This window comes from Vespula vulgaris, chromosome 13 (genome assembly GCF_905475345.1).
Source record: "Vespula vulgaris chromosome 13, iyVesVulg1.1, whole genome shotgun sequence".
NCBI lineage: Eukaryota > Metazoa > Arthropoda > Insecta > Hymenoptera > Vespidae > Vespula > Vespula vulgaris.
This window is the reverse complement of record NC_066598.1, coordinates 3,269,286-3,297,121: the sequence shown is the minus strand read 5'-3', so window position 1 is coordinate 3,297,121 and position 27,836 is coordinate 3,269,286. Positions and strand designations below refer to the sequence as shown.

Sequence of the window (27,836 nt, the reverse complement as noted above, 5' to 3'; positions counted from 1 at the left end):
CCAGTCACTCGTGAAACGTGAAACTGGGCGAAAGTTGTACTTCTTACAGTGTCCGAATAGTAACTTGCTCTAGAAAAGAGAGAGAGAGAGAGAGAGAGAGAGAGAGAGAGAGAGAGAGAGAGTAGATTCGTTAATAAGAAAATTTGAAGTAGGAAGGACAACTCAGTTCGATCGTGTCTTACGAGTGATCGAGATCGATCTTAAACCGTGTGACGTGCTTATGACGTTGTCCTTGCACCGGTGCACTTGATACGAACAATAAGAGTTTCATCTCGTTTTGGCATGGTTCTGGAGAGGAGTACTCGTAAAGGACGATCGCTTCTTGTTTTACACCAAGTTCGAGTATCATCGTCTACCTGGTTTAGTTCCTACTACTCTGTGTTTTACAAGGTCAGTCAATGTTTTTCATGTATAATAGGAGAGATACATTAAGATACGGGATGTACGATCATCGTAAATGTTGTCGATGTATTTTATCATTCTTTAAAGGATCGTTAATATTAACTCGTAAAGTTTCTTTTTCTATAAATCTTTGTATTCTCGGATGGTTTTGTTTTTTCTTTTTTTGCATTTTTATCAGAAAAATTAGTAAGAAAGTTTTGTATATAGAGAGAAAGTGTCATTATTTGTCAGTACCTACTATATGTATACGTATGTATATATATATATATATATATATATATATACACACATATATACATGTATATATGTAATTACTTATACTTTAATTAATAGATATACATATGTATCTATAACATATACGATCATCGGTAATAATAGATAATGAATATATTATTTTAAATAATAAAACTCGTTGCTAGTCAAGAATCGCATAACGATCGATTTGCTCGAGTTACGATCGCTCGCTTCGTCGAAAGTGAAATCGTACGGGGTAAAAAGTCTGTCACGTATTTTCACGTTAATTCACCAAAGCAAAATGGATTTTTATTATCGAACAATCGCTTCTCCTCCTCCTCCTCCCTTCTCTCTCTCTCTCTCTCTCTCTCTCTCTCTCTCTCTCTCTCTCTCTCTCTTTGTCTCTCACTCGTTTAATTTTCGCGATATTATTTATTTAAGTTTGCGTTAAGGCGTTCGAGATCGTTAGTTCTCGGAACATAGTAAGAACAAGTGTTAGTGCCAATGAAGTACTTACTTACCTATTCATTAAATAGGAAAGTCCATGGTGGCAGTTAACTCGAATTCTTACAATCTAGATACGAATATTATTTCATACGACTATCTCAGTGAAAGTTCTTTCATTTCGGCTAAATATTTCTTTCGAGATCCATATCTTTATTACGCTCGGTATGGTTTTTTTTAGTTGCTCGTTTTACTTCAAAATTAATTTCTGTCTCTATTCGTTGATCTAAAAACTTAGCAAATCAGAGACGACGATGATCCTTTTTACTTCTCACTGTCTTTGGCTCCTTGTTTCTTTCTTTTTTTAAAACAATTATCACATCATCGATAAATCAATTATCGTAATCGATTATCGTTCACAATGTTGATATTATTGAGACCGAGTACCCATTATGGGTGCTTGTTTGTTTCAATTTTTTTTTTTCTTTTCTTTCTTTATTCTTTCTACATTCGACTTCCTTCTGCTGAACGATAAAATCTAGCTGCTCGTTATTCGATCCCCCTTTTGCAAGAAGCATAGCTAAGGATCGGGAGTAAAGTGCTTTTTACGAGAGCATGAGCTCGTGCGTACGTGGCTCGAGCGAAGAGACCCCTCTTTCCTCTCCACCCAATTCTTTCCTCCTCTCTTCCTCCCCCTCCTCACCCCATAGAAAATGCAACGTCACGCTTGTGATTTCCACTTAACGTACTCACGACTCATTGCGAATAATTTCTTTCACAGGGATGTTCGAAAGAACGACTTGAGGAGTCAGTTAGCGAAAGAGGAGAGAATATGTCGTCGAGAAGAAGAACAAGTTGGTCCACCTTGTCCTCATCATCGTCATCGTCATCGTCATCGTCATCGTCATCGTCATCGTCATCGTCATCATCATCATTATTATCGTCATCGGCGTCGTCGACGTCATCGTCGTCGTTGTCATCGTGGATCATTTTTTTATTATTGGTCCTCTTCGTAAGACTCGAGCACGTGGCAGGTAGGCGTATGTAATCCCAATGAATTTCATTTTTACGTGAACAACAGGATTACATGGGATGAAATTCTGAAAGGATTAATTCTACTAATATTTCGCTTATGGAATAATTCAGATTTATTTAATAGCTTCGACTAATAATTATATTATATTATATTGCATTACATTAACGGCGGATAATTAATGCTATATTAAAATTTTGAATGCGATGATGGCGAAGAAGAGAGGAGAAGGGGAGGGGAAAGAATGGTGGTGGGGATGACGGATATACTGTACAAATTTTATAAGGAAACGAATTTGTCTTGTCGATTTGATAACCGATAAGAATTTGTCAATGATTATTTTACGAGATAGATCCGAGAGAACGAGTTTACGAATTTATTTAAAACGTTTTTAGCTGTTAGCTGTTAGCAGTGGTAAACAAGCATCTTCGTTCAAAGATGGACCGGACCTCGTTCATTCTCACGATTATCATTTCAATCGTGAGATCGTGGCCTCATTAGTATTCAAGCTACTATTTTTTCTTTTTTTTTTTTTTATTCTTTTTATTCTTTCCTTTATACTTCATTAACGAGCATTCGCTGTTGAACTCGAGCGCGTACCGATTAATTAATTGCAGATCTTAAGGTAGACGTGTGTGTTATGTAGTTTACGTGTTGTATGTCGTATAATGTCGAAATGTGAGAAGCCACATTCACATATTTAAAACACGCATGTATACACAGACATATATATAAACATATATACGTTCCTGTACTACACGTCCACGACGGCGTTACTCTAAAACTGAAGAAACTACGGAAACGTGCAAAAAGCTTGCCGACCTTGTCCCACTTCCGTCAAAGCTTTAGGAACGAGCTTACTCGTGTAAATGCAGTTCGTGCATACATATACGATATATAGGGTTAGTTGTGTTTAGCCATTTGAAATAATACAAATACGTGAATAATATTATATGTAAACAGTTTATACATATTTTATTACACACATTTATATATATATATATATATAAAATTATCATTATGTAGGTATATAATTATATATTAATATATATATATAATATATATTAAGCTTAATTATATATATATATATGTGTGTATGTATGTATATAAGAAAAATATTTAATTAAGAATATTACAATAGGATATATCGAAACTTTTTTTTCTTGTTCTTTTTTTAATTGTCAAAGAAGAACGCACGATCATTTCATTATCGCAGGAGAGAGTTCAATTTATAAAGAATCTTTTTCTCTTTTCTTCTTCTTCTTCTTCTCTTAGTACAATCGTATCGTCCAAGCCTTAAAGCTTCTTTAAGGAAAAAGAGAAAAAAAAAGGAAATATTTTCTTATACGGCTTGCGCGAAGTAGAAAATATATATTCTTGTGTTTTCAATTTTAAATACGAACACTCTCCTGAATCTATACATATACATACATATATATATATATATACACTATACTAAATACATATAATGTATATATCTAGTAATATATATCTAAGAGGACGCGTATTGTCAGATTGGAGATATTTTGACGAAGATGCAGGACTCGTTTTTTCCCTCTCTTCCTCTTCTTCTTCTCCTACTTTTTTTTCTTGGTCCGTTCATTTCTCAAAAGTAATCCTCTTCGTTTCGAATAGACCAGAAAGGAGTGAGATGGATAGATAGATAGATAGATACATAGATAGATATATAGATGAATAAAAAGAGAAAGAAAGAAAAAGAGAGAGAGAGAGAATTGCGAAGATGAAGCTGTTTATATGAAAAGGAAGAGATCGCCTTCAAGGAGAAGAATGGAAAAAAGAAAGATAGAAAGAAAGAGAAAAAAATGAAAAGAGACAGAGAGAGAGAGAGAGAGAGAGAGAGAGAGAGAGAGAGAGAGAAAGAGAGAAAGAGATCAAATCGACAAACGGATTTTCTTACGAAGCTTTCGGTTCGGCTCTTTTTCTCATTTGTTTACGATCCTTTATGACGAAAGGTTTTAAGCTTCTTCGAGTTCTTACCTCGGATGAAAAAAGTTACGCTCGGTTACTCCTTAAGAAATTATCTTTCACTGGATTAGTATTCTATCTAGTTGCATTATATAGCATCGATATATATATATATATATATATATATATATATATATGTAGTCTATAGCTAAAGGACGAATTTCGAGTTGATAAGTTTTCATTTTGAATTTCCATTAATTAAGTTTGCCGCGACGACGACGACGACGACGACGACGACATTGACACAGTTTCACACACAGTCAGGCCGTAGTAGCAATTTTCTGGCTTTAAATCGTGCCTTGTTCGCGTTAGCGCCCATGTTTGAAGGTAAATTAGATAGGGATGATTTTCAAAGGTAGGATTTTATTTTTTTATGTTTATATATTTCGATATTATATATATATATATAATATATTTGATATATTTCTTTATATATATTATATATTTCGTTTATTTGTTTCGTTTATTCGTCAATCTATGTTGATTGCTATGTAATAACATTACGTATCCATGTAACATGTTTTACTGTATACATCCGTAAGTATACTTAATGTATAATAAAACTGCATTTAACAGGAGTGTTACTCAGACCGGAGATAGTGACGTCTAAAGGTGGAGAAACTCGTTAGGAAAAAAGCCGAGAAGTGAGTATGTACGTATGTATATATATATATGTATATATGTATGTATATATGTATGTACGCTATGGCTATCGTAAAACGTGCACCAATCTCCTTGCGATATGGTGAAAGTCCAACGTGATAAGTAAGTTCGACGTACACCTGTGGCCTCACATGCAACACTCGATCGACTTTGTTCACTAGGATATTTCAAAGAATTCAGATACATTCTCTACATATCGCTAGAAAATTATATATATATATATATATATATATATATATATATATATATATAATGTATATGCAATAATATTATGTAGTAATATAACAAGTAATATAATAAGAATATAATATATATATATATATATAGAATATAAAAATTATGATATAATTATATATTATTTGTTTATTTATATAGATATTATTTTGTTGAAATCTATAATCTATACAAATAAGATTCGTTTTTGACACATCTCTCTCTCTCTCTCTCTCACTCTCTCTATATATATTTTTTTAAATATATATATTACAAAATTTTATATGTATATATAAAGTTAATCGTAAAAATCACTTCGAGTGCGAGTTTTATCCATGAAATGATCGGACACGTGAAAACGTACGAGGGTAAACGTGTACGATGCATCGCACGAGCCTGAAATCCGATCGGATCGGGAATCCGATAGTTGTACGACCCGAATAAATTGAGATACGATCTTTTCAGTAAGATATAGAAACTTCTTTCGCTTGGGGGTTATACACACTCGTATACGCGATGGATCACTGTATTTTCACTGTGGTCATTGAAACGTCGTATTACTTTTCTATTTGTTGAAGATTTTTTTGTCCATTTTTTCTTTTTTTTAGAAATATCAGTCGACACAATTTTCTTCTAATCGAATCGATTAAAATCTTTTCGATCGAACTAACGTTTAATATCAGTAGTGATCGTTTTCTCTTTTCTTTTTTTTTTTTTGCAGAATAAATTTATTTATTTATTAGTATAAAATATCCGGGATGTATTTTGATTCTTTCTTTCTTTTTTTTTTTTTTTTATGAGATACGTTCCTTCGTAACTCTCAAGCTTTTCGTCGTTTTTCGAATAACCGGAAGAATTCGATTACGTTGCATTACGTTAAGCTATATCACATCATATACCATGGCTAAAGTGAAATTGCCTGTTTACGAGCTTAAAGTGAAATTTATAGAAGAAATATCGATATAATAATATTTTTAATTTTTTCTTTTTCTTCTTCTTCTTCTTCTTCCTGGTCTTCTTCTTCTTCTTATTTTCAGGAACACCGAATAAAATGTGGAAAATGTGTTTCTTGATCGACGGATCATACATGCATTTATATCTGTATATAAAATTATATAATTTTTTAAAAGTTCTTCTTACTAAGAAGTAGTTTATATAAGTTACGTAACTACAATTTAAATAAAACTGGTTATTACCAATTCTAAGTTTAGCTAATGTCGGACGATAAAACACAGAAGTAGAGAAATGGCTTGTTACCTTTCGATAATATCATGACTTTTTGATTTTATAGTTTTTCGGTTAATTTATTAGATCCATCCGACACGCTCGACCAATTTCAGATAGTAAAGTTTAATAAAGTAAAAGGCGCGGGAATAATTATCGTTGCTAAAATATTCCCAGTTCTACTTTTAATCCGATTACTTTCCTCTTTTTTTTGGGTCTCTCTTTTTTCTTCCTTTTTCTTTTTTATCCTACCACAACGGAAGTCGTAATTTTTTTTACGAACAGGAAGAAGAGAGAGATACGAGTGAACAAAAAAACAAAACAAAACAAAACAAAACAAAATAAAATAAAATAAAACAAAATAAGATAAAATAAAATGATAGTAAAACGATAGTATATACGAACGTATAGATATTCAATAAGTAGTGGTTTCAATAGTGTTGGTTTTGTTGGAAAGCGCGTGAGTTAGGAATGAGAAAAAGAAGAAGAGAAAAAATGAAAAAAAAAGAATATATATATATATATATGTAAAAGAAAAAGAAAAAAAATGGCTGTCTTCTCGCATGTGTATATCTCGACTTAACGAACGATCGAAACAACTAAGACGCGATGCAATGCATACGTCCATTAATTCTCTTTTCTCCATTGATACAATCCTGAGAAACTCTTGTGTTCCTTCTTCGGCACGCGAGAAGTATCGTTAGAAAACGTTGGAAGACCTTGTGGGACTTCGTGATGGTATCGTGCTCATATCCTACTTTGCATTGTCACGTGATCTCCCATACGAAGGATTAGCCATTCAGAGAACTGTAAATAGTAAATAGTTTCAATTTTTTATCCATCAGCTCTCAGTTTATGTTACTGCGATTTTTTTTTCTTTTTGCATACATATATATGTACGTATTTTTTGTTGTACGTATTTCCATACAATATATATGTACGTTGTACGTATTTACATACAACTAGGACGTTATTTTTTTGTTTGGTTAATTTATTATAGAATTTTTGCATATCGTTGAAGGTCGTTTAAGGGGAGGGTTACGGTTTAGAATTTTTTTTTGGAGGATCGATTATTTCCTTGTCTTTCTTTCTTTCTTTCTTTCTTTTTTTTCCTGTCATTTTTTCTCCCAGATTTTTTAATTCCTTCGACGTACCAAAAATATGCGCTCGAAAGGAAATTTTTAAATTCTTAAAATGATCAAAGTTATGCCGCGACATGCGTCCCCTCGATCAGTAGCAGAAGCTTTAAATAGCACTTTGCTTGAAGTATCATTTTTGAAAAATGATCATGCGAGAAATATCTCGGTAACTAATTGATCCATCTTTCTTTGAATTAGAGAATATATTTTTTCATGTAATCCTTTTCATGTCTCGAGTGTTTCCAAATTTAATTAATTTTTCAGAGAATTTAGAGTTGTTAGAAGATCGATAAAAGAAAGAAAGAAAGAAAGAAAGAAAAAAAAAGAACAATTCTGCTTAACTTTAAAAAAAAGCGTCGTAAGAAAATGATACAAATTCTTTTCTCTCTTCTCTTTACTTTTCTTTTTCTTTTTCATACTTTTGTACGTTCACTTCAACTAGAAATTTCACGCAGTATAAAATTTTTTAACTATTACACCCGTTCTGAACGTTCTCGATATTTTAATAAGAATAATAAAAAAAAAAGAAGAAATAATGAAAAAAAAATTCTACAACTTTTCTATATCTTCAAAATATATAATATCGGTGTAATAAGATACTAAAAATCACGGAGCATGTTTCGTTGTAAAGAAAAAAAAAAGAGTGAAAGAAAGAAAAAAAATTATAAATAATAAAAGATAAAATCCTACGATCCTAGATCGAAATCTCCTGTTAAACGAGACAAAACGAGAGATCGGTAAAGCAAGGACTAAGAGAGACATAGTGGAGGGACACGAGTTTGAGACCTCTCTTCCGTTCGTTTGCGTAACTCAACGACGACTACGTTATTAAAACTTTCTCGGTTACAATTTACGTGCTTGCAGTACGTGCAAGTCGTGAATCGTTTATTTACGAATTTCTAACGCCGTTCTAACTTCCGATGGAATTTCAATTCCGAGGTTATGCGAATTGCAATGTTGAATATCTCATTAAACGTTGTTAATAGAATTCGAACGAGCATTCCTTTAGATTTTTCTCAATATTTTTTCTTCCATCTTTGATTTATCGATCTTTAAAAATTGTTCTAAGCTCAACGAAACTTTAATATCTCCTGTATCGAGGAAAAGAATGAAAAAAAGAAAAAAAGAAGTATATAGCAAACGAAAGGTTTAACATTCGTATGATTTTACGATTTGTTTTTGGTATAATTTTTGTAATGAGTCGTCGAGTTGTCGTTACGACGTTGATATCACATGAAGAACTCGTAACTAGTTTTTCGCCACGCTTAGTGATTTTCTTTGAAGCGAGATAAAGATCGGTTAGGTGGTCGGATTAATGGAGTTGCCGATAAATATGATCTACATGTAAATTCGTTAGAAATAAAAAAAAATCATTGCTGATTCCTTTCACTTAGAATATACTTTTACATATACTGTGCATATATATATATATATATATATATATATATATATATATACATATACATTTCGAGGAACTTATTTTACGTACAAAACATATTTAATTCGCAAATAATAATTCGTTTATGTGTTGTATTACAACCTGGTCGTAGTTTGCTGCTCGAGAAAATTATATTTTACGCACGACTGAAAGCAAAAATAATACATTGTGAAAGGTTAAAACAACGATTACGAAACGATCGATGCTCGTACGAGTTGTCGAGTAGATTTGTATTTGTGCTTGGGTGGGTGGGAGGTGGGAGGTGGGAGGGAGATTTTATTATGCCTACGTATTAAGATCATCGTACTCTGCGTTCTTCGGATTACATTTTCATTATATTTAACAAATTTATCTAAACATTATTTGTGACAACAGATCGATTATAAATTAATTTAATTTTAATAGAATTCACGGTATCAATCGAGTGTATTAATTTAAATTTGCAGATATTTTCATAGGATATTGCAGTTTAATGAAAATATGTTTTACGTAATACGTTCATCTTTTAAGTTAGAGATTCGTTATTCTAATGATCCTAATTGATTCAAATTACTTTTCTTTTCATTTCTATTCATTTTGGCCATACAAATTAATCGTCTGTTTCCACGTAACACTTGATTATTTAATCAAGCTAATATTACGAGTCCTAATATTACGATCATTATATCCAGCATATGTATATATGTATATATATATGTACGTATGTGTGTATATATGTATATTTGACGAATCTTTCAGGATGTCAATTTTATCCGATCGGAGAATATTTGAAGTTCGTCAGAGTCCCAGAAAACCTTCGTGAAGGATCGGAGATATTATCTTTGGAAGCACATCCTAGAAATCGTCTTACTATTATTCCAGTAGACAAGGTACATTTCACTTTTTAAACTTTCATTCAGTTGAACTTTCTGTTAGGTAATATAAGTTCTGTTTGAAAAAGAAATGAAAAAAAAAGAAAAAAAAGAATTAAAAAGAAAAACAAAACATAAAAAAAGAAAAAAAAATATAGGAAGAAAAAAAAGAAAAGGACGTGTATCGTTCGATCTTTTTCTTTTTAAATCATTTTTCCTTCTCTCTTCTTCTTTCTTTTTTTCTTTCATAGGACGATTTTTGTGTATGAATGTTTCAGGAAGAGGACAGTCGTTTCTTTTCATACAAAGATGTGAATGGGACTCACGTTTCGGTGACGTTGGCACACTCATTGGAGGATCTAGTAGATGCGGAATCACCTAGAAATCTGTTAAAGTTCCGGGTCATCTGTGATTATACCGATGGCAGGGACACCTTGGTGAATGCTCGAATACATATACATATACATATGTCTCTCTCGCATATGTTATACTTTCGCTTTTTCGTTAAACGTTAATTAGAGCGTTCTAGGTACCGGTCTAACTAAAGCTATCTCTTTTCGTATGGACGTCGTTGATTACAAGCGTTTTTTTCTTTTTATTTTTCTTTCTCTTTTTTCTAGTGTTCCGTCATGCATTAATAAACATTTACGTAACGATATTAGGAGGAATGCGGTTCGGTCAACTCGGTGTTTATCAGATCTTTCTTTCTCCGAGTGAATTTTCAAAAGCGTGACACTTTTTACTTTCTTTCTTCTTTTTTTTTTTTCTTGATTCCTTGCGCAGTTAACCATCAGAATCTTTTCATCGTTTGAAGGGGAAAAATAAATGATATACGGCAAAGATTTAATATTAAATTATCACAGAGAGAATTCTTCTCACTGTGTTAGGATAACGGAGATTGAAAATCGTGATACTGCTAAGCTTGTAACTGTATATCTATTTACCATCTATTCCTAATCCGCGATATCGTCTATTAAATCGATTTACTCACGTGAGAAAATACTTAAGTTATGTTGAACGTCGGGAACGTATAAGTACCGTTTAGTATTCTTCTTTTCTACTTTGTTTTTTCTTAACGATTGTAATCGATATAATATCGCTTATTTAAATAATTTTCGATAAGATTTTCTGATAATTAATTCGATGTTAATTTAAAGGGATTTAATTCGAAGAATTAGATCAAATAGAACGATCTAAATAAATGAGAGTTAAATAAGACGAGTACGTTTTTGTTCAGGTATCATCGCATTTATCGGTCACCGTATATATCGAGGATATTAATGATCATGCACCAGAATTTATCGATGCTCCTTATCATGTGACAGTGGACGAGCTTACATCGACCGGTAAGACATATCTATCTACTTAACTATCTCTTTCCGATAAATATGTATATATAAATAATATATGTATGAACGATTAACTCTATCTGACTGTAACGAAACGAACCTACCTTAAATCGTTTTCAAAACACTTTGTAGTTATCTCTTCTGAAGTAGTATCTACTTCAGTTAAAGACAAATGATAGTATTTGTGTTTAAAGCTACGACTACTGAAATATTCATGAACACTTTTAAAATTCTCTATTGGAACCGTAGGAGAAATGATATAAATATTTAAATAAATTCCTCCCTTTATTTCTAATTTGCCTTCGTCAAATCTAATTTAAATATTAAACTATGAAGTAAACAGTTATAAATCCTTGTGAAATTTCGCGATCTACAAGAAAATAAACTGACGATAGGCAAACGATAAAATTATTAAATGGGTAATGATCGATGCTTCGTAAGAAAAATGTCGTAAGAAAATTTTTAATCGCATATATATATATATATATATAGAAATAGTTCGATGAAATTTCTTTACCGGAAGAGTTTTCAACGGGACGCTGTTCTTGTTCAACGAAATTCTGAACGAGATTACGGTGAATTCGTTGACCTATAACAAAGTAGGATTTCCGTAAGTCTTTCTTACCCTCTTCCCTTTCCTCTCCTCCTTTTGCTAGATCCATTTCGTTTAATCCTAAAGTTTTGCCAAATTTCGCGAGTGTCTCGTTGGAATCCAAAATACAGAAAGAGAAAGAGAAAGATAGATAGATAGACAGATAGATAGATAGATAGAGAGAGTAATAGTAGTAAAAGAAGAAGAAGAAGAAGAAGAAGTTAGTTCGAGTTAATTTCTTTCGTTATCACAAATTTCACGGGAAAGTTTGAATATAACGTTTAAGAGAAATTTAACCGTACGAATATATACATATACATACATACATACATGCATATATATATATATATATATATATATATATATATATATATATAAAAGAAATTCGTTCTAACGAATTTCAGGTGTGACGATATTCCGTGGGATTCATGCGACCGACGGGGACAAACCTAATACACCGAATAGCGATATTCATTATGCGATAGTGAAAGGAAACGAACAGGGAAAATTTTCTCTTGAATCTGGACACAGAACAGCGTTGATACTACGTAAACCATTGGATTACGATAATGGCGATCGCGAGTACACGCTCGTGATCACCGCTACTGTGAGTGTTTACATATAGGGATTCTTTTTATTATCATATTTTTATTTTTATTTTTATACCGTCGGGTTTGTCTTTATTTTAAAACTTTCAGGATCGTGGTGTACCACCGAAGAGTAATAAAACAACGGTTAGGATAACCGTACTGGATAACGACGATCTCGATCCAAAATTTACACGGGACGTGTACAAAACGAAAATATACGAGTTTTATCCAATGCCGGTAAGAATGAGAAACATAATAGATAAAAAGAATTCATTAATTTCATTCGTTAATTTCATTCGTTAATAATTTCGATCGTGTACTGTTTAATGAATTATAGATCGTTAATGAATTAATAGCTCCACGTAAAATATATTTCATATATATATATTTAATCATTTTCTTTTTTTTTTCGTAATTGATATTTAACTATCAAAAAAAGGTAAAAGAGGATTGTAATGAAGAAACAAACATAAGCCGTGTCGTAGTATTCGCGTTGACAGACGTTGACTAATAAGTACAATTAAAAGAAAGTCATTCTCATCGTTTCTTCACCGAAAGTATAGTGGTTTAAAGATCGTTATTACTTTCACGTTGGTAACGTTCGTTTCACTTCGCGTGTTACCTTTTTTTTTTTTTTTAGAAAGATACATAATGATCCAACGAATGAATATTATATAGAAGAAGGTTATACTTAACACGTATTAACGTCTAATTTCGAATTAAATGCAACAAACGAGATTTCGATTGGTTTCAAGTTTCGACCGGGAAAGAGAAGGAAAAAAAAAACAACAATAATAAAAAAGAGTTTTATAAAAGATCGGATGAAATCTTTCTTTTTTTTCTTTTTTGTTTGTTTGTTCCTTTTTATCTCTCTTTCTTTTTTTAATCTTCTATTATCGAATTATTATTACAATATTTGATTAAAGCAATAATGTAACTTTCTACGATAGATCATTCGTATCGTTCTTCGTCGTCCCCCCTCGTCTTTTCGTTAGATCGAAACGACAGATTCTCCGTCGATTAGTTTTGTTAACGCTTTTTGAATAATTATTACGGAAGAAATTCCTTTATTATACATTTGACTGTACTTTCTCCGTACAGGATCGGCCAATTTTCACGGAAATAAACTTCACGACGGCGATTCACGCGGTGGATCGTGATCACGACATCAACGTCTCTATAAGATATGACATAATATCAGGAAACGAAGGTGGTTACTTTCATTTGGACCCGAGGAATGGCTCGCTTTACTTGAAACGTCCGATCGATCTTGACAAAGAACGTAATTTACCTAATAACACGTTCGCCCTTCAAATTCATGCCTCGCAAATCGACAATCCTTTGAAGATGGCAATGGCAAGGGTAGAAATAGAGGTGTTGGATTTGAACGACAATCTACCGGAATTCGAGGTCGACTTATACAACATCAGCATAGTTGAAAATTTACCGAACGGTTTCAGCGTATTACAGGTTATAGCGCGTGACAAGGATCAAGGATTGAACGGTGAATTTGATTTTCGTTTGTACGATCCATCGGGTGCGTTCTCGATAGATCCAAGAACGGGTTGGTTAACGGTCAAGGATCAAAACGTTTTGGATCGAGAAACTAGAGACCGTTTGAGAATGAAAGTATACGCTATTGAGAAGAGACCAAGCGTTGTTTTCGTCAATGGAGAAAGGTCTAATGGTTCGTCGGTAGATATTCACGTTAGTTTGTTAGACGCAAATGATAATAATCCGATCTTCGTGCCTGGAAATCTTTACGAGTTAGTAGCAAGAGCGGACTCTAAGATCGGTACTGTACTAGGACAGGTACATGCGATCGACGATGATCTAGGAACGAATGGCCAAGTCAAATATACTTTACAAAAGCCAGGAAATTCTAGTACACGTGTCCCACCGTTCCTGGTTGACGAGAATACTGGAGTTATTACGCTCGCGGAAACCCCGATCATCGAAGGAAGACACGCGATCTTCGTCGAGGCTGCGGATCAACCAGCGAATCCGAGTGAAAGGCGATTCTCATTGGCGGTCGTTACAGTGGATGTTTTCCGTCCTGACGGTAATTTCCTTCTTCTTTCGATTTCTTACACGCGGAACGATACAACCGATTCGCCTGTCGATTACGTGCGTTCCACATTATCATCATCATCATCATCATCGTCATCATCGTCATCATCATCGTCGTCGTCGTCGTCGTCGTCATCGTCGTCGTCGTCGGGGTCATCATGGTCATCATGGTCATCATCGTCATCATCGTCATCATCGACGTCTTCTTCAATCTCCTGATCGTGTTTCAAAAAGAAAAATAATAGTTCTGTTTCTCTCTTTTCTCTATTTAACAACGTCGGGATCGTTTCAATCGATTTCGTGATAAACGATCGATTATCTCGAACAAAGTGTCACGCAATTAACGGAATAAACGTCCTTAGAAAGTGAAATCACGATTCTTTTTCGTTTGTTTTACGGAAGCGAAGTATAATAAAAAAGGAAATGAGAGAAGTAGAAAAAAAGAAAGAAAGAATGGTGTAAAGATGAGCATTAAAAGAAGAGAAAGAAAAAAAAGAGCTTGTTGCGTTTTTTACTTGCGTGAATTATCGTTGAAGAGAAAAGTAAACACGTCGTTGTGTAATAGAAATGTCACGGCGGAGACATGTTTGCACTTTGAATCGATCAGAAGATAATTGCATATTATTATTATTATTATTATTATTATTATTATTATTATTATTATTATTATTATTATTATCGGTGAATAGACGAGGGCTCTTTAAAGAGCAACAGATATCAATAAAAATTTATTATCATTTTCTTTTCTATTGATCTCCGATCTATCTCGTTTCAGGACCGGATACTTGGGAACCTGATTTTGTTGGAGCACCCTACGAGTTTTGGGTTGGTGCCAATGTACCCGTCGGTACCAGCGTTGGTCAAATTCGTATTAACGATGCTGTTAAGACGAGCGATCTTATCTACGATCTTCTTCATAGTTATCAGGAAGGAGGTACTCTTTAAAAAATCCTTATCGAGATATAAAAAATTTGTCTCTTCTATATTCGATTCTCTCTTAATCAATTAAAATTAAATCGACGTACATTACTCTATCTCCTAAATAAATATATATCTATCTATCTATCTTACTGTTAAATGTTGGAACGAACATCTTCATCTAATACAAATAGTTACTCAAGTGAAAAAATTCTTAACTCGAAGATACTCTTAAGTAGATCAATCGATCGAAAAATTCGGGTTTAGATTAATCGATGGCTCAACTTTTTCATTTTAATGTTAATTTTTACGTTAATGTTATCTGATGTTAATGTTAATGTAATTGTACATAGATTAAGAGCTTGATCAATTTTTCGTAGGTTATTAAAAATCAATTAGAATATTTTTAAGTGTATTTGAGAGAGAGTCGAATATCAATATAATATCAACGTAGTGGAAAAACTCGTCATAAAAATTTCACTCACTTTATTCTATGGTAATACGTAACACATGCTGTATACATATCCAATATGGTGTTTCAGTTCCCTTCGCTGTAGAGGAACGATCAGGAACGATAACGGTCGTGGACGAAATCGAACGATACGAACGTTCGACTTACGACTTCGAAGGTGTTGTAACAGACGAAAGGGATTTCACACTAATCACGAACGTATCGATTCATGTGGTCGATCCTAACGACGAGAAAGGTGCCTTAACAAAGTAAGTCGAGCATTAAATCGATTTAATATTTCTCAAATCAACTTTTAACATCGATATCGATATCGGTTTTGCGAACGTCGAAAACTTCAGAGAAAAAAAAAAAGAAAAAAAGAAATATCTTCGCGATTACGATTATAATCGTGATTACGATTGTGACGTAAGTTTTATCGCAACGATGAATATGAATATCCTTTTTTCTTTTTCTTTTTTTCCCTTCAAACGTTGAACTTTGAAATTTTTATCTTGAAGTCATGGAAAAAAAAAGAAGAAAAAAAAATAAAAAACGAGAATAATCGTGTCGATCGTTTTCAAATTCGTTTTTTAAATTTTGTGATGAGATTATGATCCCGAATTTATGGAAGATACTTTTGCGCGTTTAAGAAAAAAACAAAAAGAAAAAAAAATTTTCAGGGGAGCGACGACAGCACCTCTCGTTTTTCACGTTAAAGAAAATGTTCCGGGCACGTACATAGGGTCTGTGTTATCAGATAATGGTACAACTTCCGCGTCCTCTGCTACGAGTTTTCTTATCGTCAATCAACAGGACGTGCCTGACATAAGTATCACGAAGGACGGTGCCCTTTACGCACCCAATGGGTTTGATCGAGAGACTCGACAGAATTATAGTATTACTGTGATAGCCGAAGGTTCTAAAGGGCTTCGTGTCATTCAAGTATGTTATCGTTTTCGCTTTATCATTTATAATTATAATCCATTTCTTATACGCTTGATTTATTGTTATTACCATAAACGATGCAAATGTTTAATTTAAAAAAAAGAAAAGAAAAAAATGTAAACGAATGAACACGATCGTTCGTGCATGCGAATCGTTATTTACGAATAATCGAATATTTTGGATATTTTAGATAAGAGTAATCGTCGACGATGAGAATGATCACCCACCAGTTTTTAGCTCGTCTTCTTACGAAGGACGAATATTGGAAAACAGTCCCCATGGAACGGAAGTCGTCATGGTCAATCCTATCGCTGCTACCGACAAAGACGAGGGTATTAACCAAGAGTTTATTTTCAGTTTGACCGGGGAAGGTTGTTCCCTATTCAGAATCGATCCTAGGAATGCTCGAGTGTTCTTTGAGGGTAGCAAAGAGGAGAGTTTGAATCGAGAGGAAGGAGCAATCTATGATCTTCAAGTGGTCGCCGAGGATGGGGGTAAAGCTTTAATATTCATTCCACTAAATCTATCGAGGATTTTTATTCGTTTCGATGTTGACTTTGCCGTTGTTTAAATGAAACCTTCGAAGAGAGACACTTTTAATGAACGATGAGATTATTAATAGTTTTTTTTTGTTTAATTTTATTATTATTATAATTTTTGTATTTTTTACTTTTTTATTTATATATTATTATAATCTTTTTTATATCTTTTTGTTGATACGATTCAAGGTGGTCTGAGATCAACAGCACGTTTGAAAATCATAGTGGAAGATACGAACGATAATCAACCGAAATTTATTCGTATGATCGTCTTACCCGATCAAGGGGTTAAGGTATCGAATCAACCGGACGAAGAATCAACCGCAACTGGTACGAATAAAATCGATGATTCAACGACGATCAACGGAAGAAACGAAACGAAACGAGCGAACGAACGGAAATCACCGTTACTATTGGTACCAGAGAACGTGACAATAGGTACACCTATAATACGATTGTTGGCAGAGGACAAAGACGAAGGAATTAACGCTGAGATCAGTTATAGTATACAAAACGAGACGATATCTGGAGGGAATTTAAGCATGATCGAACAATCGAAACAGGATTCGATAGGTCGAAGATATTTTTTGTTGGACTCAAGAACCGCAGAAATTTCTGTTGCTCGTTCTCTCCCATCCGAAAGGAACGTACGTTTAATAGTTGTTGCTAAGGACGGTGGTGGTCTTTCTGATAACATCACTATCAGAATACACGTAGTGGATGTAAACGATCATCCACCTGTCTTTGATCAATCCTGGTATACCTTTGACCTTGCCGAAGGTATTTACATGGCTCACACTATTGGTACGGTCCGTGCTGTGGACAATGATTTTGGTGTCAATGCTAATGTTAATTACGAGATAATATCTGGGGGAATGGACGAAGAGAATGATAACGATAATTCAACGTGGATATTCGACGTTGGTCCACGTAACGGTGTCTTAAGGATAAATGGAAAACTCGATAGAGAAAGGAAACCAGTTCACCGTTTGGTTCTACTTGCTCGCGACGACGGTTCGCCAGTTTTGAGTTCAACCGTTGAGATTGAAGTGAACGTTTTGGACGTGAACGATAATTCCCCGAGTTTTTATAATTACGACGAATTAGAGAATGATGATCGCGGAATACCAATACCGGTCTATCGTACGTCGATATTTGAAAACAGTCCGGTCGGTACTTTCGTAGGGAAGGTTTATGCGAACGACAGCGACTTCGCAGGGAATGGAAACGGATTGATATTATTCGATCTGGTTAGTCCAGGCCACGAAGAGAAGCAATACTTCACGATAGACAGTAAAGAGGGCTCCATAACAACGATTTCCAATCTCGATTACGAGAAGATAAAGAGTCATCGATTGATAGTTACTGCGAGTGACCTGGGTTCTCCAGTTAGCATGACATCTACAGCTGTGGTGACTGTGGAGATCATTAACGTAGATGACGGCGATGATAAAGACAACAACAACAACAACAACAACAACAGTAAAACCGACGACAAGAACGATGACGACGAGGAACAAGAAAAGAACGATCAGGATGAATCTTTTAACGAGGTCCAAAAGATCCCAACGTTCAGGCATCGATATTACGAGGTCGAGGTCGAGGAAAATACAGTCCCACCAATTTGGATCGTTGAATTGGATTTAGCTGATGGTTATCAAAGCGATCACATACGGTACAGCATCGTTGCAGATGGCACGGATGCCAGAGATCACTTTTCTATCGACTCGAAGAACGGCTCGTTGTATCTGATTACGAACGTCGACAGGGAAATGAGAGATCGGTATGAGGCTAAGGTCAGGGTCGATAGGGTAAAGCTCGGTCGTGGGATGCCCGTGATGATCTATCCGGTCGTTGGTGAGAGGCTCAATGGTCTCGCGCCCAACGAGGCCAGGGTCGTCGTCAGGATCAAGGACACCAACGACAATGCGCCGAGATTTAAGTCAAAGGGAAGACCCATCCTCGCTGCTATACCCACAACTGCCCACTACGGTTACGAGGTCGTTAAAGTAGAGGTGAGCGTACGTGTTGATGAGTGCATGCTCGAGCGCAAGCGCGTACTAAACCTGTCCACCTAACCACCTAACCGTACATATGGATCTCTATTTCTCTCTCTCTTTCTCTTTCTCTCTCTCTCTCTCTGTCTCTTTCTGTTTCTCTTTCTCTCTGCCTATCTATCTCTGTGTATGCGCCAAAGTGACTCGACCTTAATTCATTTCGGGTTTTTTCCTCTTGCCTTCCCTTTTCTAGTATTTCTTTATTATCCGAGCTGTCCTACTTTTATCCTACTTTTCTTTAATTCGTTTCTATCTTTCTTTTCTCTTTATCTCACCGGCTCTGTCTATCCGTCTATCCGTCAGTCTGTCCGTCTATTTGTCCGTCCGTCCGTCTATCTCTCGATATATCATCTCTTTTTATTTTTCTTCACCCTCCCTACATCCCCCCCCATTATTTACTCCCATCTCACCTCACCACCAATTTACTTTCTTTCTCTTCGCTCTGCTTTTTCTTTCCAGCACAAGTTTTTTTTAATTATTACGAGTACCGAACGATCGGCCCGGAAAGACCACTCTCTCTCTCTCTCTCTCTCTCTCTTTTTCTTTTTTTCTCTTTCTCTCTCTCTCTCTTCTCATCCTTCATTATTTCTTCTATCTCTTTTGAATATCTCTCCGTCGTTTATCATAGCTTTGATGGACAAACGTCGTCGACCCAAGAAAACTCACATATACAACAGCCAGTCGTTTCGAGTTCATCGTTGCTTTCTCTCTCTCTCTCTCTCTCTCTCTCTCTCTCTCTCTCTCACTTTCTCTCTTTTTCTTTATCTCTCTTTATCGCTCGCTACCTTTTCCCGTCACGTTTTATTTCGAGTCTTTTCTCTCCCTTCTTCTCGAAAGTACTCCTTTCCTTCAACTGCAATTGCGCGAAATTGATTGCTTTTCGCTCGAATGATAATGCAAATACGATTTACCCGAGAGATCCTTAATTAGATAAGGGATTTGGAAAAACTACTGATCTAGATACCTGTTTAGATTTCTTTCTTTCTTTCTTTCTTTCAATTTTTCTCCTTTTCTTTCTTTTTTATTCTTCTTTTTCTCTTGTTACTGGACATTCACTTTTCTGATATGATCTTTGACAAGAATTCGCGATAAGAAGGGTCCTCGTTATTTTTCTAATTAAATATTTCCCTATGGTTAAACGTTGAAACAACGAAACGATCATAGAGACCGATAGAAATATTCGTTTCTAATGGATCTCATTTAACTCTTTGCAATTAGGTGACTGTTAACAACTGTCTTGCTTAGATTTTTATGCATGGCGTATTTCATTTGCATGGTATTTTTTTTATGCATGATATAGTTTAACTACGTGATAAAGGATTATATCAAAATGTTATTTCTTTTTTCTTCTCTCATGTTGAGTAACATTTTCTGTTAAGTAATTGAAACGAACGTTACTTTCTTTTTCTTTCCAATTTTTTTTTTCTTTTTAATAATAAAAGAAAGAAAAGCAAACGAAAACGAAAAGAAAGAAATATCAAACGCAAACTTGGCTTTTTATTTTCTTCCCTTATTTTTCTTTTTCTTTCGTAATTATTTCTCCGTTTTATTTTCTTGTAAAATCATGTGCATCAAAGAGTCAACCGATTAGAGGAATTTAAATTAGGTATTTGTTTTTCGTTTAGGCGGATGATCCGGACGATGGTATAAACGGTGAGATACGTTATCAAATTCTTGGACGAGAAGATGCACCGAGATTCGCCATTGACCCATTGAGCGGTCAAGTTCGTTCTGTGGCCAGTTTTACTCGTGACGCTGGTCGCGTCTTTGGCTTCGACGTCAAGGCCACGGATAGACGGGGCGCCGAGAATGGACGTAGCGGTATTGCCAATGTTTTTGTGAGTATTTTTTTTTTCTTCTTTTTTCTACTCTTCGAACGAATTAGAACGTAATTTATCACGTAATTCGTAGTTGCTTGTTAGAAATTCGACCGATTCAACCAAGTATATTCCTGATTCTTTCTTATTTCGTTCTAATAACAATTTTTTTCTAACAATAAATCTTGACTTTTCATTTTTTATTTGTACACGTAGGTTTACGTACTTGACGATCAAAAACAAGTGGTCATGGTTGTCGGACAAAAACCTATCGATATCGAACCGCATTTGGATAATTTTACTGCGTACGTATATTTGATTTTTGATTTTTCTTTTTTCTTTCTTTCTTTCTTTCTTTCTTTCTGTTTTTTCTTTTTTTTTTGAAGAATTCATACCGCACAGCGTTACGAGTATGGTAATTTTTTGTTCATAAATATTTTTTGTATTTTTTCTTTTCCACGTTCACTACAATATCTATCTGTATTTTCTGGATTGAGAATAAAACGTATAATATTTTTCAGAACTCTGCACAATATAACGGGCCTCGACGTACGTGTCAGGAAGCTTGAGCCGCATATTGAAAAGAACCTGATCGACACCACTTCGTAAGTATTAAAGTCTTCACTTTCGCTACGGAGAGATTTCCGATCAGCACGTACTGCAATTTTGTTACAGTACCGACGTCTACCTCTACGCTATTGATCCACATCTGAATGTAATGATCGACATGGATACATTGCATAAGTAAGATTCATAATCTCTCGATTTTATCAATTTGATTTGATTTCTTTTATCTTTTAAACTTGAAATTACAAGGGAGTAAAAGGAAACAAAAAATAAATAAAATCATTCTAAGAGAAACAAAAATCAAGATCGGACAATACGATTTTTAATTGTCCATTGTTGTTTGCAGCATTTTTCATAATAAGAAGATGGACATAAAACGTGAATTGGACGAGTATCATGTACTCGAGATCGCTGGTAATGCACCAAGAAGAAATCATCGTTACATGCTTTCCACATTGGAAGTTGGTGTGGTCGTACTTGGATGTGTCGTCTTCGTTGGTGCTCTAATAACAGCAATCTGCGTCACCTGCGTTCGTAGGAACAAACGGTACGCGGCATACGGTTTAACACGATCACCGGAAAATATCGATCCTACTACGATCGAAGGATCAACGACGATACCGAACTAATTCCTCGGATTACTTTCTTCTAAAAAGAAATTTTTTTCTATTTATTACTTTTATTGATTCATTGATAAACTGATACTAACATTTATCATTCTTTTTGCTTAATTCTTTTTCTTTCTCTCTCTCTCTCTCTCTCTTTCTTTCTCTCTCTCTCTATTCTGTGCATCGTAAAATGGCATGCATATAAAAATAATAGGTGCGTTAGATATACGTTTCTAATATCATTTCTAATATATCGAATATAATCGAACGAAATTATTCAGGATACTTTCTTAAATAATAATATTAGATAATAAGAAGATTAAATAAAAAATCTTCTTCTTCTTTTTCTTTTTCTTGTGCTTCTTCTTTTTCTTTTTCCTTCATCTACTATATCTCGATGATTTTCTTTCTCTTCATTTATTCTCTTTCACTTTGAATGGGCTTCTCGAATTCGATTCGTTAGCCGTAGACGCCGGGAGAAGGCCATGTTCTCCAGCGGTGGTCCACTTGGCTTTGCTTTGGCAGACTCGACATTGCAGAAACCACCGCTATTTCCAACCTTCGTCGATGGCCTTCGTTACGACCCAGAACCCTTTTGTACTGAAATGCCGAGGCGACAGAGTATCTGCGATCATGGACCTGGCTGCGTACGCTTTCACACGTGAGTCCAATCAAATTGTACAAGCGATTGATATCTGGACCGTTCATTCTTAAAATAGTGCAAGTCCATTTTTTCATTGTCTCGAGAAAATTAAAAGTTAGTTATATCAGTCGATTCAAAAATATTTATTAATCATATCAAGTCTGACAATGTTTCTACCAATTTATTAAGATATATTTTAGACGAATTTGATTCAAATAATATAGATATTTACGGGCTCTAAGTGGACTTACACCATTTTCATAATCAGTCGATTGTAAAAATCATTTCATTTCGATCATGAAAAATTAAATATCGTTTGAAATATATTTTGTATATGTCTGTGGAAATTGAACTTATATCACTTTCATCATCAATCGCTACGCAATTTCTTTTATCGATCAATTTTCACAAAGTACTGGCATTTTTTAAAGATATTAAATATTAACTGGTTATAAATAAAAAGTTTACATCAAATCAATCACAAATTATATATCTCATTACAAAAAAAAAAAAAAAAGAGAAATGGACTTACAGCACTTTTAAAATATAAACGATCCATTTATTATTAATTTCTTCGATAAACGATTAATACGAATAAAATAGAATATCGATATCTGATGTCGGATCGAACGACATACGCGAATTTCATTCATCAGCAAAAAGAATTTTGTATTTTTAAAAATACATCTTAGATAAATGAACGATGATAGAATGTAATCATTTGTTAATTAAATAAAAAATAAAATAAAATAAAATAACAATCAAGAGAGAGAGAGAGAGAGAGAGAGAGAGAGAGAGAGAAAGGAAAGAAAAAGGATAGAAAGAGAGGACACAGGAGGAGAGTTTTAATTGTTATAATTTCTTCTTTTTGTTTTTTGTAAACTCGGTATCGTCCAGAAGAGACATTTCAATTTTCTTTTCGTTTATACGAAAATAGAAGATAACGAATGTTATTGTCACGTTGATCGTTGTCACAGGATGGGTGGAAGTAGTGGAAAACATGGTGTGAGGACGACAGGTAATACGAAAGGACTCGAGGCATCTGCAACGTCCTTGCATTCCAGTGGCCAGGACTCTGGAATCGTAGCACGAGCCTCTTGTCACTGCAGTCACTCCTCGAGTCCTTCCAGCGGTGAAAGTAGCAAGTGAGTAAGGAATTCCATTTTATTTATCTTTCGAAGTTTATCGAGAAATTTATAACGATAAAAACTTCAAACACTGTTAGCTGAGAGTTAGCTAAGGATATTTGAAAACTGTCCCATCTTTTTGCTGTTTAGCTTTTTATACTCGCTGGGATATTTAAACTATTTCCAAAAAAAAAAAAAGAAAAAAAGGAAACTTCAACTTTAAGTTACACGGTTTAATATTTTATTTAAAGTCTTTTTTCTCAATTCAATTTGACAATGCAAGGGTAAACGCGTAAATAAGTGAAAACAAATATTTATATTTAAAAGTCGGAACGCATATTCCGTGATAAAGGATTACATTGAAGTGTTATTACCCTCTCTCATTTTCATTAACATTTTGTGTTAATTAATTGAAACGAACGTTTCTTTTTTTCTTTCCATTGTTCTTCTTTAATTAGAAAATTGAAAGAACGAGAAGAGAAGAGAAGAAGAAGAAGAAGAAGAAGAAGAAGAAAAAAAAGAAACTCTAGGCGAACTTAACTATTTATCTTCCTTCCTTATTTTTATTTTTGCTTTATTATTTTTTCTCTAATTTTATTTTCTTCTAAAATCGTCCAAAGAGTTAATCGTAAATTTCGAGGGAAAAATTTTTTCTTCTTTCTTTTTTTAAATTGGAAACGATACGTGATGTTGTTTTTTTTTCTTTTTCCAGTGGTTACGAAGATTCGTTGAAATCGTTGCAACGTCGTGAAAGAAGCAACGACCTGTCGCGCGGTAGTCACGAAACATCAAGCGTCGTTGGTAGAAGAGCGAATCAAGCGATGACGAGAAGACGACAACGTTTCAATTCCTTCAGCAATCTCGAATCTATGTATTCGCACGAGATGACTTTGCAAAGGGATCAACGTTGTTGCGTTACCGAGAAAAGACGGAAGAACGATGGCCGTGGACACGAGCATAGGAGAGCGCATTCCGAGGCTGAAAACAACATCACTGAAACTGTGATCCACGAGCATCCTGGTATGGAACTACCATTAGCGAGCTCTTTACCAAATGCCTCGAGTTTGCACAGTAAGTTAATGAATCCTTGTGAGAGAGTCTTTCAAAAAAGTTCGGATTCGAAATAAATTTGTATTATCTCATCGTATGTATCCGATGGATATATTTCTTTTTGTGTTTCTCATTTTTTTTTCTTTGTTTTTTTCTTCTTTTCTGTTCTTTTTTTTTGTCGAACCATCTCACAAATCTCACTATTGATTTATTTGGAATTTTTCGATATTTCGAGGGACGTCGTCAGTCTCGAATATAGGAATTGTCGATTAACGTCGATTTGAAATTCGTTCATTATCCCCACCCACTTGTCCTCACCCTCACCCCCAACCCATCCTCTGCCACTCGATACACATCCGTTCGTTCCACGAAATAATATCGGCCCTGAAACGCGCAAGTGTTTTTTTCGGTCGGGTTTATTTACAATTGTGCTTATGCCATTGACTGGTTTCGTTTCCAATTGATTGCTCATTGTAATTTTGGCCCGTCTTCGAGCTAATTAAGTAAGCGACGAATTTACATCTTTAATTGTATGTCGTTTCATCATATATATCGTTATCGTTATATATATATATATATATATATATATATATATATATAAAAGAAAAAAAATATCGTTCATTAAAATCAAACAATCATTTTATCGATAGAGCAACAATATTAGACGATTAGATATCTATAGAAAAAAATTTCCATTGCACATTTCTTATTTTTTTATTAGAGAACGACAAAATATTTGATAATAGTTTCTCGAAAGAAGACTTTTTCATTTTCAACTGAGTGCCAACAAAAATTGCAATTTATTTAGATAGTTTGATTCAAAGATATGCGAGAAACAGAGAGAGATAAAGAAAGGAAAAGATTGATTTAATCCTTTTGATTTTTTTTTCTTTGTAGGTGCAACGAGAACCAGCCATATGTTGTATTAGAAGTCCCTGCGGTTTTTCACGACGATTAGGCGAACCTGCGATGGAAGAGGAAGAGGAAGAGGGGAGAAATAACGGTAGTTGAAGAGTACGATCACGTTCCTCCTTGTATTCTCTGTCTCTCTCTGTCTCTCTCTCTTTTCCCCTTCCTCTTCTGTCTCTCTCTCTCTCCCTCTTCCTGTCTTGTTCGCCAACACGCGGAGTTTCCAACTGCAACGGGTCATAATGCTAATTCGAATGGAATCTTCACGAGCGATATGCCGTTAGGTAATGCAAGTAGTATTGCGAGTTAAGTGAGAATATTTAAACGTGAATAGTATTTGTAAAGTCCGAGTGACAAGGAAAAGCACGATTCTAAACGTCAGAATATTGCTAGTAGCGTTAATTATTATTATTATTATTATTATTATTATTATTATTGTTATTATATATTATTTTTTTCGTAACTCTATACCGAGAATATTTTTTAAACATAAGTATTCACATGTATATACATACATACATGCATACATACATACATATATACGTATCTATATATATATATATATGTATGTATGTATGTACATATATATATAGATGGATAGATAGATAGATACACACACACACACACACATACACACTTGCATATATATATCTATATAGATTAGACGTCGTGTCATTTTCGTTGCCAAAGTAACTCGTACGTCGGGATTCGAGAACCAGCTTGTTGTTCTCCATTTTAGATTTTCTCATCGTTTTTCTTTTCTGTATATAAGAGATAGGATACCACTACGGTGCACGATTTTTATCGTTCCTCTACAAGTGGCCTTCATCGATCTTATTAGCACGGTGAGCATTTACGATTCGATTTTTACTCTTAACCTCTTTTTTACGGTCCATTTTCTCTTCCATTGGTTTTCCTTCGGGGGAGGAGAAGGAGGAGGAGGAGGATGAAGGAAAAAAAGAATAAAAAAAAAGAAGGAAAAAGAAATATTAAGCCGACGAGTTTCATTTTTATCGACTAATCCGATATAGTTTATCTCTTCGTGTACGCTCAACGTGTTAAATAGTCTAGAAAACTAGAATCGTAGAATGACTTGTTAATGTTAATTTATCCTGTAGATATGTATAATGTATAATGTATAATGTATAATGTATAATGTATAATGTATAATGTAAATTTATAATTTATGTAAATTTCCCTTGTAAAACACATTTGTTGTAAATTAGTAGGTAAATCAGTTATGTGATTACTAACGTATATTTTTATTATTAATTCGCATGGATGAGAGTGATCCGCGAAAGATTCTCGATCCAAGTCAACGAAGGGTACCTTGATAAAACGATACGTGTAAATTTTACACGTGTTACACTTGTAAAATTAAATTACAATAGATCCATTTATAAAGATTCTATTCGTTCGTTTAGAATAATAAGTATTGATGAATAAATTTTTTTTTTCTTTTCTTTTCTTTTTTTTTTTCAAATCAAGCATAATTAATCGGGCATAACGTTCTCGTTGTTAATTACATCATCATGCAAGGTCACCTTTATCATAGCAATTTCTCGTGGCCTTGATCTGATCAAAGAATGTCTTTCAACGCGATCAAATCAGCGTGGGTGTTTTAATTACGGCAGGACGAATCTCATGTAAGGAAATTCTTGCGCTTCTGTCATATCTATCGGTCAATGCCGATCTATAGTAAGGTGCATAGTCTATCGAATTATTCGGAGGGAGGGGGAAGGGCTAGGGGATGAAGGTGTATTAATGAGAAAATGCACGTTAAAGACAAAAGGATCTATAAAGGAAGGGGGTGCTATAGATTGTGTCAGATAGGAACGAGTGAGTGAGAGAGAGAGAGAGAGAGAGAGAGAGAGAATGCTTGAAAAAAAAGGGAAGAATAAATAAATAAGTAAAAAATAAGTAAAATAAAAGATTCGTAGTAATTTCCAATAAAAAAAAGTGATATAGGAAATGAAT

At 34.3% G+C, this 27,836-nt stretch overlaps 1 protein-coding gene across 1 annotated transcript; it reads left to right on the top strand.

Moving 5' to 3' along the window:
• The first annotated feature begins 307 nt into the window (after nt 1-307).
• Nucleotides 308-27,836, top strand: LOC127068304 (cadherin-89D). The gene is made up of 22 exons (XM_051004265.1): nt 308-390; nt 1,862-2,114; nt 9,515-9,645; nt 9,906-10,064; nt 10,865-10,973; nt 11,973-12,175; nt 12,267-12,395; nt 13,260-14,220; nt 15,004-15,162; nt 15,689-15,866; nt 16,278-16,539; nt 16,733-17,036; nt 17,271-19,096; nt 20,764-20,976; nt 21,172-21,260; nt 21,477-21,560; nt 21,631-21,699; nt 21,869-22,069; nt 22,594-22,791; nt 23,751-23,918; nt 24,613-24,971; nt 25,848-27,836. Exons 2-22 carry the CDS (start codon nt 1,913-1,915, stop codon nt 25,877-25,879), a joined length of 6,036 nt encoding a protein of 2,011 aa, XP_050860222.1. The 5' UTR covers nt 308-390; nt 1,862-1,912; the 3' UTR covers nt 25,880-27,836.

Coding starts and splice junctions, on each gene's coding strand:
- LOC127068304 (XM_051004265.1), top strand. CDS start 1,913: ATGTCGTCGAGAAGAAGAACAAGTTGGTCCACCTTGTCCTCATCATCG. Junction 15,163..15,688: donor TCATAGTTATCAGGAAGGAG/GTACTCTTTAAA, acceptor ATGGTGTTTCAG/TTCCCTTCGCTGTAGAGGAA. Junction 21,561..21,630: donor AACCTGATCGACACCACTTC/GTAAGTATTAAA, acceptor ATTTTGTTACAG/TACCGACGTCTACCTCTACG.